The sequence below is a fragment of the Acytostelium subglobosum genome (genome assembly GCF_000787575.1).
Source record: "Acytostelium subglobosum LB1 DNA, scaffold: scaffold33, whole genome shotgun sequence".
In the NCBI taxonomy this organism is placed as follows: domain Eukaryota; phylum Evosea; class Eumycetozoa; order Acytosteliales; family Acytosteliaceae; genus Acytostelium; species Acytostelium subglobosum.
This window is the reverse complement of record NW_012236500.1, coordinates 166,445-185,461: the sequence shown is the minus strand read 5'-3', so window position 1 is coordinate 185,461 and position 19,017 is coordinate 166,445. Positions and strand designations below refer to the sequence as shown.

General features: G+C 46.1%; 5 protein-coding genes across 5 annotated transcripts; 2 read left to right on the top strand and 3 right to left on the bottom strand.

Annotated features, from left to right (window-relative positions):
• Nucleotides 1–1,152: 1,152 nt before the first annotated feature.
• On the bottom strand, nt 1,153–2,731 carry SAMD00019534_115450 (hypothetical protein; the record flags this gene model as incomplete). Its single annotated transcript, XM_012893232.1, has 3 exons — nt 1,153–1,998; nt 2,080–2,190; nt 2,261–2,731. Coding segments are annotated over 3 exons (1,428 nt in total), but the record flags the coding sequence as incomplete, so codon positions are not given.
• Nucleotides 2,732–3,255: 524 nt separating this feature from the next.
• SAMD00019534_115440 (hypothetical protein) lies at nt 3,256–8,842 on the top strand (the record flags this gene model as incomplete). Its single annotated transcript, XM_012893231.1, has 4 exons — nt 3,256–3,426; nt 3,519–4,073; nt 4,168–4,491; nt 4,568–8,842. 4 exons carry the CDS (start codon nt 3,256–3,258, stop codon nt 8,840–8,842), a joined length of 5,325 nt encoding a protein of 1,774 aa, XP_012748685.1.
• Nucleotides 8,843–9,314: 472 nt separating this feature from the next.
• SAMD00019534_115430 (hypothetical protein) lies at nt 9,315–10,348 on the bottom strand (the record flags this gene model as incomplete). Its single annotated transcript, XM_012893230.1, has 3 exons — nt 9,315–9,348; nt 9,433–10,046; nt 10,133–10,348. 3 exons carry the CDS (start codon nt 10,346–10,348, stop codon nt 9,315–9,317), a joined length of 864 nt encoding a protein of 287 aa, XP_012748684.1.
• Nucleotides 10,349–13,305: 2,957 nt separating this feature from the next.
• On the top strand, nt 13,306–17,751 carry SAMD00019534_115420 (hypothetical protein; the record flags this gene model as incomplete). Its single annotated transcript, XM_012893229.1, has 9 exons — nt 13,306–14,052; nt 14,116–14,690; nt 14,757–15,184; nt 15,254–15,572; nt 15,628–15,893; nt 15,962–16,576; nt 16,645–16,851; nt 16,929–17,047; nt 17,113–17,751. The coding sequence occupies 9 exons, from the start codon at nt 13,306–13,308 to the stop codon at nt 17,749–17,751; spliced, it is 3,915 nt and encodes a 1,304-aa protein (XP_012748683.1).
• A 64-nt stretch (nt 17,752–17,815) lies between these two features.
• Nucleotides 17,816–18,915, bottom strand: SAMD00019534_115410 (hypothetical protein; the record flags this gene model as incomplete). Its single annotated transcript, XM_012893228.1, has 2 exons — nt 17,816–18,004; nt 18,067–18,915. Coding segments are annotated over 2 exons (1,038 nt in total), but the record flags the coding sequence as incomplete, so codon positions are not given.
• Nucleotides 18,916–19,017: the final 102 nt, after the last annotated feature.

Sequence of the window (19,017 nt, the reverse complement as noted above, 5' to 3'; positions counted from 1 at the left end):
AGTAAATCAGTCAGTAAACTTATGGCGGTGAGCTTGCCTTGCTTAAACCAACCAAACCACATTGATGCGACATCGGGCCTACTTGGACATTCTGTGTAATGGTCTGCAGACAGCAGGCAGGGGTAAGGCAGGTAAGTAAGACCAAAGATATCTCCACGACCTTTGGTTAGACAGACCCTCAGTTGTACCGAGCAGGCCTGCGTGTCAAGGCCAATCATTGGTTGGAAGAGTGATGAAAAAAAACACACAATCAACATCATCTCTACCTGTGATCCAATTGGGGACCAAACAGAGAGAGAGACATGGCATCTGACCTTGGTCTAGAGGTCACCCATCAACAGCGGCGACAGGTAGACCAAATTTGGTGTAGTTTGGCACACAACGAATGACCAACGAAGGCCCACAAAAGTCAATCAAATTAATCAAAAAGTTGACATATTAATTGGGCTTGGCCTCGTCCTACCTTCTGGGGGTTGGCCTTTCAGCAAATCGATTTTTTTGCTCGCACACATCCGCGCGGACATGGTGCAAACACAACGGCGATGGCCTTGCCCTTCCCTCGACCACGGGGTCTGATCATGTGCACCGAAATATCTGAATGAGGAGGTCTTTCTGCCCATGACCACCATGACCACCCGACGAACCAAAGAAGGATAGGTAGATGGACCACCCCCAATCTAGGGCGACCTGTCCTTCAAGTATAATTCATGTAACTCGCTGGCTGACTGGATAGATTAGGTAATCCATCACTCCAACCTTTTGGCGCGGGGCGATCTAAGATGAATGGTAGGTCTTTGCGTCTTTGATGGTGGTCGTCCCCATGCCCACCATCCAACCTCATCCCACTCATTCATTCATTCATTACACACGTTCAATCAAAGCGTGTGAAGGGTTCTCCCTCTACCAATGTTCTGATTGGTTGACTGTTGATGACGCTGTTGTTGGGTGAATGGTGTGGTGTGACAGGGGCTTTGAAGGATTGGTTTGATGGCCTTTCGTCTAACCCGTTCCTTCGCAGACCGTCTATCCAACAACCAACCATCCAACCAATCAATCAATTGTTACTACCAACTGCGAAGTGTCGTCTAGATATAAATAAATTACATACACAAAGTGTGCGTTTATATGAATGAATGGGGACGTCGTCTATTCATTCCTCAGAGTCCTTCTTTTTCTTTTGTTGCTGTCTCGTTGGGTACAGTATCTTACCGTGCGTGCCAAACGAGCTGTCAATGAGTGGGAGGAAAGGGGATGTGATGTTAGTTGATCAATCAAACATTCAGAGGTTGCCGCAACCAATACTACAACATACTTTGCATTAGGTATAGGAGGTTCTTTGAAGTATGGATGGTCCAATGCCTCTTGCGCTGATATCCTTTTAGAAGGGTCGTATTGTATCATCTTTAGGATAAGGTCATAGGCTGCGCTGTTCTGATCAATACCAAGACACTTGGCCAGGTTGTTCTCGTAGGGTTCATCTTTCCATTGAGCCATCTTCTTCCACTCTGGGAGATGCTTGGCGTCTGGCCACATCTCCAAGTTGGGCTTCCCCAGCACCTTGATGATCTTGTCTACTTGGTCGTCTTGGAAGAGTGATGGCTGTTTGGGGTCCTTCTCGCGTCCAGGGAACAGCGGCTTTGTCGTTATCAGCTCGGCGAATATACAACCGATGGCCCAAATGTCCACGGCACTAGTGTAGTGTTTGGAGCCAAGCAAGAGCTCCGGTGATCGATACCATATAGTGACAACGACTCCATTCTCGTGAAGTGGACGTAGTGGCGACTGAAAGATGCGCGCCAGTCCAAAGTCGCCAATCTTTACCATGCCAAACTCCTTGCCTTCGCCCATCACCAAGATGTTGCTGGGCTTGAGATCGCGATGTATCACCCAATTGCTATGTAAGTAATGTATACCATTTAGGATCTGCCATACTAGCGACTTGATTGTATGATCAGGGCATAGAGTTGATGGGTGATCTCTGTGGAACTTGATGATGCCCTGTCAATGATTGATGTGTGAGTGTGAGTGGGCATCTTGGAGGCAGGGGTGGCGTTGTTACGACAATGATCGATCACTTACAAAGAGATCAAACTCTGCATAGTCAAACACAAGATTGAGGGACTTGTCCTTTGGATTCAAACAGATGTCCTGTACCTTTACTATATTCTCATGCATCATCTCTTTCAGTAGCTGTTGTTGAATAATGTGTGAGTGAGTGTCTGTTTGGTTCACACTGTTCCTCCCTCCATCATCAACTTACTCCTATCTCGCGAATAGCTGTCAGAGAGATGCCTTCACCCTCCTTTGTACTGCGAAACTTCTTGATAGCCACTCGAGTGTTTGGTCGCTTCCTGTCGTCGGCCTTGTACACCATACCATAGGTGCCAGAGCCGACCTCATAGTTGAATGAATACTTCTCGCTCACATCCAAACGAGATGTGGATGTCTGTACAATTGGTTGATATTGTTGTTGCATTTGTTGATGTTGTTGTTGTGGCTGTTGTTGTTGCTGTTGTTGCATTTGATGATGGTGTAACTGTTGTTGTTGATGTTGTGGTTGTTGCTGTTGTAGCAGCTGTTGCTGTTGTTGATGTTGTTGGTGTATCTGTTGCTGTTGCTGTTGGTATATCTGCTGTTGTTGGACCTGCTGTACCTGTTGCTGTTGGTAATTTATATGTTGTTGTTGTTGTTGTTGCTGTTGTTGATAACTACTCATTATTCCTATACACCTTTATATTAACTAACAACTTGTTTGTCGCTTGTCTACACGCTCTCACTCTCTCACTCACTGTCTCTATATGTATATTAATATTGTTGTTATTGTTAATGTTAGATGTTCAAGTCAGGCAAGTAAGTCAATATTGTAATATGTTGAAAACCATGTCCAACTCATCACTTTCAAAGTCAACATACCAGTTTGTTAGAGATAAGAAGACAACAACCTATATATACACCTAATGCAACACAACAATATAAGTATGACCATGACGACCTTTGGAAGTCACATGATGTAGGTCACACACAACCCCAACCTTGACCTTTAATCTAAGCTTCATTTGTCCCATAATACTTGTATGTTGGGGTAAGGGGTAATTTTGAATTTGAATTCTAACTAGTCCGTTAAAACCGTTTGATTTTCCCTCCTAAACTCAATCAACTCATCAGTCAGTTAATGACATTAATGGTATTCGTCCTTTACAATATTGACTATTGTACATACATACCTAACCCTACATACATATACATACTTATACAATGTCAGACTCATTACAAGAGAGGATTAAAACGTTGGATGATGAGGTCGACATGCTCAAGAAGCAGAAGCGCCAGAAGCAGGTGCAGTTCGACCAGGTGTCCAAACAACTCGAGGAGTCTCGTGTTGAGGTCACCAAGTACACCACAGAGAATACAAAGTTGAAACAATCAGTATGTACTTTACTATATGAGTTACGGAACTATCACTCACTCACTCACTCAATCAATCAATCTAACAATGGACGACTAACATGAATGAATAGCTTACAACAATTGAGGATAAAGATAAAAAGTCACAGATAGCAATTAACAAGGCTAATGAAACTATAAAGACTTTGAGATCGGAACTCAAGGTGGCAATGGAGAAGTCATCGGGCAAGCCATCTGCCATCTCCACAATGGAGAGGACTGCTGCCAACAATGAGAAGAAAGAGTTTGAGACCAAGATCTCAATGCTCAAGCAACAAGTCGACCACTACGAGAAGGAAAGAAAGACTTTGGCACTAGAGCGTGACAACCTCAAGCTCAGAGTCGATCAATCAGAGGTAGAGTATCGCGCCTGCTGGAGGGCATTGCCAAGCCAACTAGCCACAAGCATACTCACACTTGTCCCAATCAATCAATCAATTAAACAGAAACAACTAAAGATATCAGAGTGCAATATTGAACAACTTCGTGCAGAGTTGCAAAAGTTGTCCAAGGACAAGAGTTCGTTGGAGAGCAAGTTGGAGGAGTTGAAGAAGGCCGCCAACACTGACAAGGTCAACCTCGAGAATAAGCAATTCGTCATCAATGATCTGAAGCAAAAGAACCAAGAGGTATGTTTTGGAAACATAATCCAGTCCAATTGGACACTCAATCAATCACTCATACTCACTCATCCTCAATCAATCTAACAATCAATCATTCCAGTTGGAAGTCCAATTGAGGGATCATGCCGCAAGTATCCATAGATTGGAGAATGACAATGCTATATTCATTACCCAGGGTGATGAATTGACCACCGCTCACGCTGTTATTACTGAGCTCGAGGCTAGAGTTGCCAAGCAACAGGCCGAGCTGCAAAGTACCAACGCCACCAATCAGCAATACGAGCTGATAGCCAATGAGCTACAAGAGACACTTGACCAGATGGAAGCCAACACACGCAAAGAGAGCCTCACTGCCAAGGTGGAGATCGACGCTCTCAACCTCCGCATGGACGAGTTGATCGAGCAGAATGACCTTTTGAAATCAGTATGTTACTAGTTTGGCGAGAGCTTGGATCTTGAGAGAATGCATCATACTTACACACTCCTCGTGAATCGTCCAGAACATGGAAGCAGAGTCCAAGAGATTGGAGCAGGCTGAGATTAAGTTCAACGCCGACAAGATTGGACTTATGTCTCAGATCAAGGAGCAGGAGGACGAGGTGGCCCACCTCAATGTGCAGTTGGAGAACGAAACCAAGAACTGCCAGGTCCTCAGTGAGGAGCTGAGCGCGGCAAAGAGTGAGCTCAAGACAATGTCGACCAAGTTGCAATCACGCATCGATGAGCTGCAGCAGGAGTTGGCCACACAGGCTGCCAACGCCGCACAACAAGAGAGCGAGCTGCGTGAGCAGTTGTCCAGCGCAAAGATCGCTCTGGAGAACCATAGCGCCATGCTGGGCCAACGCGATGCCGCCATCATCGAGTTTGAAAAGACCATCGAGCAGCTTGAGGGCCAGTTGGCCATCCTCTCACAAGAGAATGCCGACCAGGAGCAGCGCCTAAAGGACGCCGCCGAGCAGCACGCCGACATATCCTATCGCCTGGACAACACTACCGCCGCCAAGGACTCTCTGAGCACCCGCCTGCAGGACCAGATCACCGAGTTGAGCAAGCAGATCGAGTCGCACATCCAAGCCCTCAAGTCCAAGGATGCCGAGATCGAGTTGAGAGAACAGACACACAAGCAGAGCGACGAGGCACTGAGGTCCCAGATGGCCAAGCTAAGCGATACCCTCGACCAGGCCCGTCGCGAGACCGAGGAGTTCAAGACCAACTGCGCTCATCTGGAGGAGCAGCTCGAGGACGAGCGTTCGAAGCTGTCCGACCTGTCTACAGCCAAGCTTGAGTTGAAGGATAAGCTGCACCAGAGAACCAAGAGTCTGGAGGCCAAGGAGGCCGACATCGCCTCGTTACAGGCTGCCAATCGCGAGCTGGAACAAACGATCGAGCAACTTACCATCAATCTGGCCCAGGCCAACGACACCGTCATTCCCGAGAAGGAGGAGATCATTGGTCAGCTTGAGCAGTCGATTGAGTCACTTAAGTGCCAGCTGCAAGATGGTCAAAATGACCTGGCCGCCCGCGAGAAGGACATGGCTGAGCTGCGTGCCCAGCATGAACAACAGATCGCCGCTCTAGAGCAAGAGTCTGCCAAGTCCGCACGCAAGATGACCAAGGCAATCGACGCCAAGGTTAAGAAGATCGGCCAACTCAGCCAAGAGGTTGACCGCCTGGCACCCCTGCTTGAGCAGGCCCAGGCCGCATTAGAGACCCAACAGGCTCGCTACCAGGAGCTTGCTCAGCAAGAGCAGGAGAGGGCTGCACAGGTCGACACCCTGCAGGCCCAGTGTGACGAGCGCCAGAACAAGTTTGACGCTCTCAAGCTCGCAATGGAGGGTGACAAGAGTGATGCAGAACGCCAGCATCTCAGCGAGGTGGCCCGTCTCCAGCAGGAGATTGAGCAACTTCGCGACGACCTCGACAATGGACGTCGACAGTTCGAAGAAGTAAGACAGAACGTGGGCGAGATCGAGCAGTCGTCCACAGAGCTCAAGGACACTGTCGAACGCCAGAGCAAGCACATTGAGTCACTCAAGCGCGAGGTTGCCCATGAGCGTGCCGCCATCCAATCCATGCGTGATGAGCTGTCCACTTGCGAGACACAACTTCGCGATGCCCACACCGCCCTGGCCACCAAGGAGACTGACAACGCGACACTTATACGTGGTATCCACGAGAAGGATGACGCAATCCGCGAGCTTAAGGCCGAGATTACACAGACTTCCAGCCAACACCGCGCAGCCATCCAAGAGGCCACCCAAGTGGCCAGCCAGCTCAGCGAGGCTCAGTCCACCATCGAACAGCTGGAGCAAGCCATCAAGAGCAAGGAGGAGGCCATGCGCGACCTGGCCCACCAGCTAGCCGGTACCAAGGAGAACATGGAGAGCACTGGCAGCGAGTGGGAGGAGCGTCTTGCTACTCTGTCAGAGGAACACGAAGAGCTCAAGACCGAGCGTGACCAAGCTCTCGAGCGCATTGTAGAGCTAGAGCACCAGGTTAGCGAATCGATGGGCGAGATGGCCAAGTATCTCGAGGCGATGGAGTCTCTGGACGCCAAGCATGTCGAAGTCGCCGCTGAAAAGGAGAAGCTGGAGCACGAGCTCGAAGAGATGTGTCTGCTCATGGAGTCGTCAGACGAGGTCCACCAACAAAAGGTCTCAGATCTCGAGATTGAGCGCGATGAGCTTGCCCAGCGCGTGGCCCAGATGGAGGAAGATGCCGCCGGACTCCAGATCACAATCGAGGAGAAGCAACTGGAGTATGACGAGCTCTTTGAGAACCTGGAGGCCGAGCGCGTCAAAGGCGCCAACATCCTGCAGGAGGTCGAGACAAACATCAACGAGATGGAGGAGGAGCACCTGGCCAAGAAGCAGGAGCTCGAGCAGATGATCGAGGAACATAGTGGCACCATTGCCGACCTCCTCGAGCAGCTGGCCAAGGCCAATGCTGATGCCGAGAACAAGCAGGAGGAGTTGGTTGCGCTGCAGGAGACCGCCGAACAAGGAGCCTCCAACATTGACCGTTTGAAGCAGAATGTGGCCGCCAACAAGACCGAGCTTGAGCGCAAGGAGACAGAGTTGGTGGAGCTGCGCGAAGCGCTACACAGACGCGAGCAAGAGTACAACGACCTGTTGGAGAACAAGTCTGGCGAACTAGACAATGCTGGCGCACTCATGCGTCAACTCAACGACCGCATTGCCGAGTTGGCAAAGTCTGTTCAGCAGCTTCAGGCTGAGAAGCAGGAGCTGATCTCGAGCAAGGCCGATCTTCAGTTTAAGTACGAGCAGTTGGAGCAGGACAAGATTGCCGCTGAGAAGCAAGCCAGCACTAGCGCCAAGACTGTTGCCGAGCTTACCACGCGTCTCCAGGACGAGCGTGCCCAAACCGAGACCCTGACACATCAGCTTGCACAGAGGGGCGAGCAGGTGTCTGAGCTTACTGAGCAGCTGGCCCAGCTGCGCATTGAGATGGAGGCTGAGGCCACAAACAAGGAGGCCTCAGACCAGCTAGTGTCTGCAGCCAACGATCAGATCGCACAACTGCACGACAAGGTCCAGACCACAGAGTCTGAGCTGCATTCCGAGGTCCAGCTCAAGGACGCGTTGATTCAGGACATGGAGGAGCTTCGCACACAGCTCAACAACATCACCAAGGAGAGGACCACGTTTGAGGACAAGTCCAAGGAGCTGGAGCTCACTGTCCACGCCCTGACCGAACAAAGCCAGTCCGCACAGGCTCAGTCTGTGTCCGAGCAGACCATCCTCACACAGCTCAGAGCAGAACTCGAGGAAGCACGCACCGGCCAGGCCACCACAATCCAAGGACTTGAGCAACAGTTGGCCTCACAAACGGCCTCTGCCAAGGCATTGGCCCAAGAACTAGACCAGCTCAAGATCAGCGCCACACAACTTGGACACGACAATGCTCATTTGCAGAGTGAGCGCGACAAGGACACATTTGAGTTGGAGCAACACAAGAGTGCAGCACAGGCATTGGAGCAAGAGTACGAGCGACGCATCAAGGAGCTCAACGACGAGAAGGAGGACATGTCCAAGAAGTTCAACGAGCTCTCACAGACTCTCACAGCCGAGCGCTACCGCTGGCAGCAACAGATGAGCGAGCAACAGGCGACCTTGGGCAACACATCCGAGATGGACGCACAGCTGGCCGCCCTACGCGCTCACCTCGACGAGGAGAAGGAGGCCAACCAGGTGAGCATCAAACAGATGTCCAACGACTATGAGCTTTTGGTAATGGACAAGGAGAGCGTGGAGACCAGCCTCGAGTCAGCCAACGAGCGCGTCAAGCAGCAGGCCGAGGAGCTGGAGCGTCTCACCGCCGAGATGGAGCAGGCACAGAAGGCCAACGCCAACAACACGTTGGCCAAGGAGCTGGCCACTGCCAAGCTGGCCATCGCCGAACTCGAGTCATCCATGGCCGACAAGGATGGCGAGGTTGACAAGTACCTCGACAAGTGTGAGGAGTTGATCAACAAGAACAAGGCCTACGAGAAGAAGATCGCCATGCTGGAGGCCAAGCTGAGTGCACCTGCAGTTGAAGCCCTTGGCGACACGACTCTGCGCCACACAAACAACAAGAACATCGCAAACAACGTCGCTGCTACACTGGTGTCGCCCACCAAGTCACTGCACACTCAGCCATCCAAGTCACACATGCCTCCAGTCAAGCCACTCGGGCTCCAACTCAAGAGAAAGGCGGTTGTACCCGAGCCTGGCGCAGAGGCCATCCTTAAGAAGAGCAAACCCTCCTCTTGAGTTGAATCCAATCATTCAATCATTCAACCATTCAATGGCGTCAATAAAGTATTCCATTCATGTACAGTACAATGATTGATCTCTCTCTTCCTTCGCCTGATCATATTTATTCAAGGGTCCAGGTCCTGGTGTCGTCTTCGCGGACGCGCAGTGGAGGTGATAGTCTTTCTTTGTCATACTTCGTCGTCTGTCATGTGAGCCTGTTCGATGTGGTGATTGATTGTGTAGTCTGTGGCGCTGCGAGTATCAATGATGTGTTGTTGTTGTTTGTTGTACACTTTAATATGAATGAAGGGTCGACGCTTCGAGGTAGCTTGGCAGGCTTGGCTGGCTTGGGCTCACTCACTTTGATTGATTGGTTGATGAAGATGATGAAGATGATGATGGTGTGTTTGTATATACAACGTTGGCCAATGAATGATCCTGATCATGATCCCAGAGCGCTTGATCAGTCAGAGAAATACGTATAAAGTTAGTTGGACAACAATCCAAGTTGCTTGATTGCACTGTTTGTTGGGATAGAATGAAGAAAGGAAGTTGTTAGTGATCATTCTCTCGACCAATTAATCACCTGTCTTTAGACGACTTACGCGAATTGATCTGGAATCTCCTGAAGAGCGGCAACGGCAAACTCAACTTTTCTGTTCTCAGCCTTGGACATGATGGAACTGTAGTTGACAAACTGGAAGTTGTCAAATTGACGCTCGGGCAGGTCATCGTCGAACTTCTCCATCAGATCCCATGGACCATCTCCGACACCGACGGTGATGATCGACAGTGGGTACTGTGAGGCCTCAACGATGGCCTTGGTGGTCTCGTTGACAACGGTCACCTCACCATCGGCAATGATCACCAGGATGTGATACTGACGTGACTGGGAGACGATGTTGATGGCCTCGCGAATCAGTGGAGCGAACGATGTTGGGCCAGACAAAGAGATGAGCGGGGTGATCTCGTTGTAGGTGTTGAGCACCTCTTGGAAACCAAAGCAAGGACGGTCGGCCGTGAACTTGAACACAGACTTGTCTGTTGTGCGGCTGTCACCAAAGCCAAAGCAAGGAATGAGATTATCATCATCGAATGCCGCTAGTGTCTCACCAACAATAGCAATGGCCTCTTGGTATGGGTTCAATATGCCCGGTTCAATCTGATGCAAACACTTGCCTTGGAATGTTCTATTACCATTCCATGTGTTACTCTTTGTCTGTTATATGATTGATTGATTGAATGATGTTAGTACATTGAATGATTGATTGAGTCGCGAGTGGACGGCCGTTATGAACAACATACATAGTCGATACCAATGAGAAGATTGGATGACTCGAGACCAGCTTGACGGAGTGCTTGTTGTACTTCTTGAAGACTTTGGTACTTGTCTGGGATGGCAATGAATCTTGGTTGACCACTTGGTCCATCAGACTTCTTTTGCAGGGTTACAGCTGGTCCTGACCTTGTAGTCTGGCTACCAGATGGTACACCATGATGCTTTGATGATCCACAACCCATAATATATTATATATATATATATATTATATATCTATATAACTGTCTTCAATATAAGTATGATTATATATTTATACAAAGGTAAGTTATATTATATATATATTTTTAAAGATGAAAGGTTAGTTAGTTGTATTGTATGACTTAGCTTGCTTGGTCGATGTTTGATGATGACTCAACGGTTGAGGACTTCAATTTAAAGAGGAGGCTATTTTTAAATATTATTTCACAGTTTGTTGTGTTCTCTTCCAACATCAAGTGAAGTGAGTGACCAGTTCAAACTTTATTTTTTTTAAAATATTTTCGTCATCAACCATACACCAACTCAACTCTCGATCTTGACAAGTTAGCATAAACCATCATCATTGCTTGTTTGGTGTTAGTTTGATGTGGTGTGGTGTGTGAGTGGTTATGCAAGAGGGGTATGGTGCAACTTGGGGAAGAGGTTGGTATTGACACATTGAATGCCCTTTGACCAGGCTGATCTCATCAATCAAAGAAGTAGAGTAGAAGTTCTATAAAAGGAAAGATATAATTGACGAAGAGATTCTTATTAGTTTCTCTTGCTTGATTCAATACCAGGGAATGAACAGTCGCATCACTCACAGGTATTCATACTTTCATTCTCTCTTCTCAACAACAACTTTATAAGCTCACAAGACACATCCATCGCGCGCATTATTATATATTAGTCTGGCTAATATTTGTTGTAGTAATAAGTTGTAATAATCATAAATATATATACTACGAGAGTAAAGTTATAATAGAATTCTATATGTTAGATACATTACCTTTCTTGATCATTGTACAAATATTGACATGGTTAAATAATAATGATGATAGGTTGTTGTTGACTTTGGTTTGTAAGAGGCTTTATGTTAATAGACTAAAGTATCTTAAGTTGGCTGGTGGTCAAGATGACCCTGCTGTACAATGGCATGAAGGTAATCAACTACCAAGATATGATGATCTTGTTATTCGTACTTGTATTACATCATCTTCATCTACATCATCTTCATCTACATCTTCATCATCATCATCACTTCAACAATTTATAGACAAGTATGTGTTGGATAATGTAAAGCCACATAGTATAATGGTGCATACTTATGGTCCTAAAGACTATAACTGTGAATACAACCAATCAATTATTAACAAAGAAGTTGATAACCTACGCTCAAACTACGATCGTTTGTATTCGATCAAGGATCACTATGGTAAAGTATAAATAGATGTTATAGTTGCTACCCTATTCACTCACTAATTCACTCATTCACATATACATTATTGTCTAGACTTTGATTTGGAGACAGGCTCTACGTCTTATCACGACTTGATAGATCGATTAAGGAAGGACTCTGTCAATGTCGGCTCTATAACATTTAAAGACAGAGGTGATTTCCCATTTGACCAGGAGTTCTGGTCTTGTCTTGATGAGCTCATGCATGAAATGTACTCACGTTCAATCCCTTTGACATTCATCAACTCACTCTCAAGGGTAACGGATATGCGCAATGTTCCTTTGACTAGTATGACCATTAGGTATCAAAGTGAAGATGGAAGTCCTTTGAAACCCACAAGGTCATACTTTCCAGACACATTAACCTATTTGGCATTGTCTTGTAAGTACGATGGCCCTCTTGATGGCCTCCTACCAGATGGTCTAAAGACACTCGACTTGGAGGACACAGTGCCATGGAACCAACCAATTGCACCCGGAGCCTTGCCCGCCAAGCTCGAGACACTGATGTTGGGCACATGGTTCAACCAGCCCCCAAGCCAAGTCACCTATCCAAGTTCTTTGCGAAGGTTAACCTTTGGATCAAAGTGGATTGGAGGAATGCGCTCAGACATTGAATTCAATCAACAACTGACTAATCTGCCACCAAGTGTCACCGAGCTACAGTTGGCAGAATGTTTTGCCCAGCGGTTGGACAGTGTTAGTCTGACACGACTTACCCTCATCATGAAAGTCCCTTTCGACATCACATTTCCAAATCTCTCAGTGCTTATCCTCAAGTTTGTCAATATAATACACTTGGCAACCGTCAACTCTACTCATTTCCCGAACCTTGAACGACTTGAGGCTCGCTATATCCAAAACAAAGATGAAGATCCCCTTGCCCCAATGGACCTCTCCAATCTACCAACATCTATTAACTCCCTGGTTTTGGGACCAAGTACATCATTCCTACCTCTGGCTCCACATCGTGTTGACACTCTCAAAGTTCATTGTGGTATTACGGAGTTTAAATTATACAAAGGATTACTGCCAACAACCATTCAAATATTATCCCTATCATCATACTACTATCCATTGAATGTTGGTGATATACCCGAATCAACAAAATCATTATCAATTGAATATTATAATTTTAATATCTCTTTGATACAGTCACCATCAGTGTTACCAAAGTCATTAAGAAAATTGGTTATAACACCTAGAAAAGAGGATAATATGACTGAAATAATCAAGTCATTACCAACACATATTGTACACATTGGTATAACTGCAACACATTATAGAGATTGTCTATACACCAATCTTTATCGTATCTCAAATGACCAATTCATGGGTATCTCCCAGAGTCTAAGATACTGTGGATTCATCACAACAGATATGTGTAAGAATCTGTTCGCCAAATAACATCCCATCAACTCATCAATCAATCCTATCCATTGGACAATATATCAATAAATATGTATTTATTCATTCAAACAATTTCCCAGGTTCCTGGTCGATGACACGACGTGGGGTTCCTGAATTGAATGAAAAAGTTGAAGAAGAAGATGATTCGGATGCTTGTTCAAAAAAGCTGAATGATTAATTGCTCATTTATTGACATCAAGTCTCATTATCTTTATTTCTATCTCAATCTATCTATTATCTATATATATCTTCAATCAAACACATTCAATCATACATATTCAATCATTAAATATATAAATATATATGATACTAAATGTCAACAAACTCATTTGACAATAAGGATGGCAGCAGCAGTAGTAGCAAGACAACAACGTTTGGTGGCGCAGCTGCAACATCTATAGTACCTCAACAACAACAGGTCAATGGATCAGTTAGTGATACAATTGCAACAACAACTATAACATTGCCACCACAGAATGGTAGTGGTGGACGATCGCCTGCAACCTCATCTCCTACATTATCATCACAGCCTACAGCAGCATCAACAACAGCAACAACATCTACACCTTCAACAACAACAGCAACATCTAACATATTATCATCATCAAGTACAACAACTGTACACAGAGATATATTACTACCGGTAGTGTTGTGGTGCGGACCACCAACACACTGGATAACGGCCATCCTCATCACACCGGACAAGCGTACGATTGTGACCGGCTCGCAAGCCGGCCACATTGTCATCTCGTCCGTCTATCTCGACTCTCTCAAAGAGAGCCAGTTCATGCCCAAGATCTTCACCCTCGGTCACAACGGATCGCCCGTTACATGTCTCGCCATGTGCCAAGTCGAGGGCCACGAGGCTGTCGTCAGCACGGCTGCCGATGGCTCCCTGGCCGTCTGGAACATCAGTGATGGCTTCTGTCTGGTAGCCTCACCTCCCAACCTCCTAATGTGCTCGCCCTCATTCATGGTGACCCTGCCTAACAAACGACGCGTTGCCATCGTTGGCAAGGGATCCAACTCAATCTACATTGTCGATGTCCAGACTCTAAGCGTATGTATACCATTATCCCTCGTGCGCATACTCCCTCTCTGACTCGACGTGCCACACTCACAGATCATAGCGACACTGTCTGAGCACACTGATTGGATCACTTGTTTGTTCACATGCACGATATCACAGAACGCTTCACCTTTGTTGTTGAGCGCCAGTCTTGACGGAACGATTCGCTTCTGGTCTCTCAATGAGGGCGAGTTTGACTTCTCCCTGCAGACCATCTGTCTCTCACCCGAGGGCAACTGCTCTCACTTGGACGCCCCCCTCGCGATCGAGTTCTCGCCCAATGGCAAGCTGCTGCTGGTCGTCTCCAAGAACAACTGGTCAGTGTTCTCAACGAACAACTCTTATAAGCTGTGGTCAATCAAGTGTCCCCATCCACAGGGTTGGTACGGTGGAAGCTTTGTCAACAACTCGATGTCGTTGGTATGGACACGCGATGGCAGATCCTTCTTGTACAAGCTGGACCAGGTGCAAGGCGAGCAGCTCAAGTCATTCTCGATGGGCCATCCCATGCCCATGCCCGGAACCTCACCAATCAATCTCATTCCCAAGATCAACATTACCGACTCAACACCTGGAGCAAGCGTTGGACAAATCTGTGATTCAATCGAGGTCACTTACCTTGCGCCAGAGTATGTCATTAATCGATCACTCACACTCAATCATTCTAACTTTGGCCCCTACCTCTCCAAAACCAGGACACCTCCACCTCAGTTGATCCTGAGCTTTGCCAACTATGATACGACATCAAAGCATCCACTCTCACATTCACAACAGACGTCTGGCGCAGGTGGACTCTCATCATCAATGTCATCGTCATCAATGCAGCATCAAAGTCTAGGTCAACAACATGTTCAACAGCATGCAGGTTGTGATATAACAAACAAGATTGGAGCGGCGATGTGTTGGAGCAATGTATTCTTGGTGGGCGACTCTTATGGACGCGTGAAGATATGGGTCATACCCGTGGATGACATGCCACCTCAGAGCATGAGAAAGTTAGTTCGCGAACCAAACCTCATTGGACATATCTCAAGTGGATGGAGTGGATGTGAGACCAAGACCCGATCCAAAGTGACTGCGTCACTCGTCCTTGAAGACATGCTATTGTTGGTCAGAGGTTATGGTAAGTCATGTCGTACCGCATGATCAGACTCAACTCTCTCACTCACTCATACTTGATCAAATCATTCAGAGGACGGCAGCATAAGTACATCAAAGCTACCAACTGATCTGTTGACAAAGTTCCATCCTGGATCACATACAAGTCGTGTGAATTGTTTAATGAGCTCACAGCCTGTGGGCAACAATACGAGGCGTCGTCTGTTCTCTGCGTCAAGTGACACCACCATCAAGGTGTGGGAGTTGTCAACCTTTACACTGCTTCATACATTCTCACATCACACTGGACCAGTCACCTCAATATTCTCACTTCCTCAAATGAAGAAGCCAACCTTTGTATCCATATCCGATGACAAAACACTTGGAATGTACTCCTCTGAGGATCTCGTCTGGTAAGTCCCATCCCCTTCCTTCCCGATCACAACCAACTACTAACCATCCCGACAGCAAACACATGTTTGGAGTACATTCATCATCTGTAGCGCGAGTGTTTTGGAAGCCAGAGCAGGGATACTTGATTGTGGAGACAGTGGACGGATCAGTGGCACTCTGGGAGATTGGTTCTGGTGAGCTAGAAGGTGTAGTCTATGGTCAAGTAGCCAAGGACATCATTGACAATGCTCTCCTCCTATCCATCTCACCAAATCCCAAGGACACCATCCTAAACAACTTCACACAGACCACTCAATCACTGATATTCACAAACAAGAATGGTAATATATCTTTGGACTTCACTCAATCAATCAATCAATCAACACTAACATCGCCATTCAAACTCTAGATCCTCCAATTCAAACAATATTCCTCAATGTCAAGGCCATATCTGATGAGATTATCAAGTACACAGAGATGGCTGCTACATATAGCGCTTCGCTAAACACCAATCCAACAGCCATTTCATCGATACATAAGGTGCTAGAGCATCTGATTTCAATCTTCTCCTATCTTATACCATGGGGAATGGACCGCAATCTAGATCCCATGTTCAAGAAGGACTTTAAACTGCGTCCACCTCAGCCCGACTTCTCATTGGGTCTGATGGGGGAGGGCGGCAACATAAGCTTCCTCACGCCACAGGCTTCCAGTACTAATGGCAAGATGCAATGCTCCGAGTATCTGACTGCACAGATCACACTGTCTGCCGTAGCACTGGCTCGTTCCATCCTGAGGATTGGCGGAATGGAGAATGTGTGCAGCCAACTGACCACCTACTATTGTATCACACTGCCCGACAGTCTGCCCACCTATGTCTTCCCCGACTTCTCCTATCTAGCCTCCTACTGCCAAGACAACTCCGACGACATTATGTTCTCAGCTCGCTCCATCTTCAAGAGTTCAATAGAAATGATGCCCACTCCTCAGTTCCAGAAGCTTCTCGATTATTACTCTCAATTACGTAAGTTTACTCATTCGAATGAATGTGGCGATGTAGACACATTATACTGACTTCCAAGTACTATTTAGTGAGATCAGACTCTTTGGGACATGTAGAGAGGGCTCGAGCAGTTATCGTACTTGGCAAGATTGCATCACATCGAAAGGACTTGGTACCACCAGAGTTCTCATTGAAGATTGGTCAAGAGTTGCTCAAGATGATATTCAAGGGCAAAGGACATCTTACCACTGCTGCCGTAGAGTTGATTGGAAAAGGATTCTTACTCTGGAAGGAGTGTAAGTTGACTACACCTCCATCTGTATTGTATTCTTTCAACACGTGGACTAACCCAACACCTTTCCACATCATCTAGCAATAAGGGATCATGTTCCAAACTTGATCAAGTGTTTGTTCACATTGACTACTCAGAATGACATCCTGTCGACAACAGCCACCAACTCTCTACTACTGATCGGATCGATTGATACTGTTGTATGTTAATGATCACCTCTGACTTCCAGCAAACATTCACTCACTCAATCAATCAATGTACACAGAGATTTATACAAACTGTTGGAGATGAGATCACACATGAAGCAGGTGGCGTATCGACTACTATTCATGCTATAATGCTTATTGGACTGTTGATCAAGAACAACTCGGATGCTGTACTCCCCTTCCTGCCACGTGTAATCGATTACATCATGAAGTGTTTGGATCCGCATATGCCATCGTTTAGGGACGCCTGTCTCAAGCAGACGACATCGGTGCTGCATCTGATGGTGCAAAAGTACCCGATGGTATCATTCCATCATGATACTCAGCGTCTGCTGCTCGGCACACTGGATGGCTCCATTGTAATATATGATATGAAGTCTGCGACTAGATGGCACAGAATCGATGCGAATGCGGATCGCGCATTTGTCTCTGCCGTATCGTTCAGCGACAGTGGCAAGGCATTGGCATCTTTCAGCTCAAAGGACAGTCTGGTCAAGATCTTCCAGACCAACACCAGCTTCTTTGGTTTGCTGGGCTCCCAATTCAGCTGCACCAAGACAGTGAAGCTGCCCTGGGAGTGTGCACCGCTCGACAAGCCCAAGGTCGAGAACATCAAGTTACAATGGACCACACCATCGCAGCTCTTCCTCAAGAAGGATGTTAACAGTCTCACAATCAATCTAGATTCGGCGCATTAAACATTCATTCCATTCTTTGATTGGTAACCTAAAAGAATCATTGTATTTCTATCTATTGAGAAGGTAGTTGGGATATGATTTGTACTGTTTGATGAATGAATCCAATCAATGTCTTGACAGATAGATAGCCTTGGATATCGTTTGGAGTCTTCATTTCTTTTGTTATCCATATTCCATGTACATGAGAGTCAACAAGAAGTCTAATGGCGTCCTCTATTGATTGATCTTTTCCAATTGACTTTAAAGGATGGTCCTTAATATATTCCAAGAGTTAATATCATCAGATCCAAGGACTGGACTTGACTTAGGACTTACCTTGGGTTTATATTTACAAAGATATTCGCTCAATGGAAGTTTAAGGTCCTCGGTAATTGCTCCTTTGAGATCACTGAGACTGAAGTTTGAGACTATTTTACCGGAATGACTGTCTGTTACCAATATCGCTTGTTTACATTGACTCTCCATTAGATTGAATGCTGCTGCAGTGCACGTATCATCAGTAACTGATACATATTGATCGATGGCAAAATTAACCTCCTTTGGTAGTGCACCAATGGCAGTATGATAAATGCTTGGTAATTTAGAAACATATAGCAGTCTCTCTAGTAGGTCAGTGGCTGACACCATTCCAATAACCTTGTCATCTTGGAAAACAGGTAGCCTGTTGAATCTTGTTAAACACATTGTCCTTGCAAACATTGCCAGGTTATCATTGATGTACAGTTTGGAGGGATGATAATCTTTTCTTGATAGATTGATGATGTCTATTATCGGTGTATTTTGGAATACATCGGTATTCAAAGTGGATGAAATATCCCTCCATGAATCAACTTGAATTGGACCGACTACAGTGTCCACAGTTTGTCTATTCTTGAAGAATCCCAACAAGTACTCTACTATCTCATGAATACCTATCATACCAAGATAGTTATATGATTGACAGTTTGATCTACTTTCTTCATCCTCTTTGAATACAGGTGCAGAGAACAATCCATTCCTTGATAACAATGTCAATGCATTGCCAACATTATCATGAGCGGATATTGAAATAAGTTGACTTCTATTATTTAAACTCTTTGTCTCTAATATATCTTTAATAGTTGTTTTAAATAATATATTCTGATACGCTATACTTGATATCATATCATTCTTATAACCCTCCATTATCTTTATCTTTATCTTTATCTCAATTTGATAATGAATGAATGAATGAATGAACTAACAAAGTTGAGTGGTCTTATCCTTTCCCTTTGCACGAAGTAGATA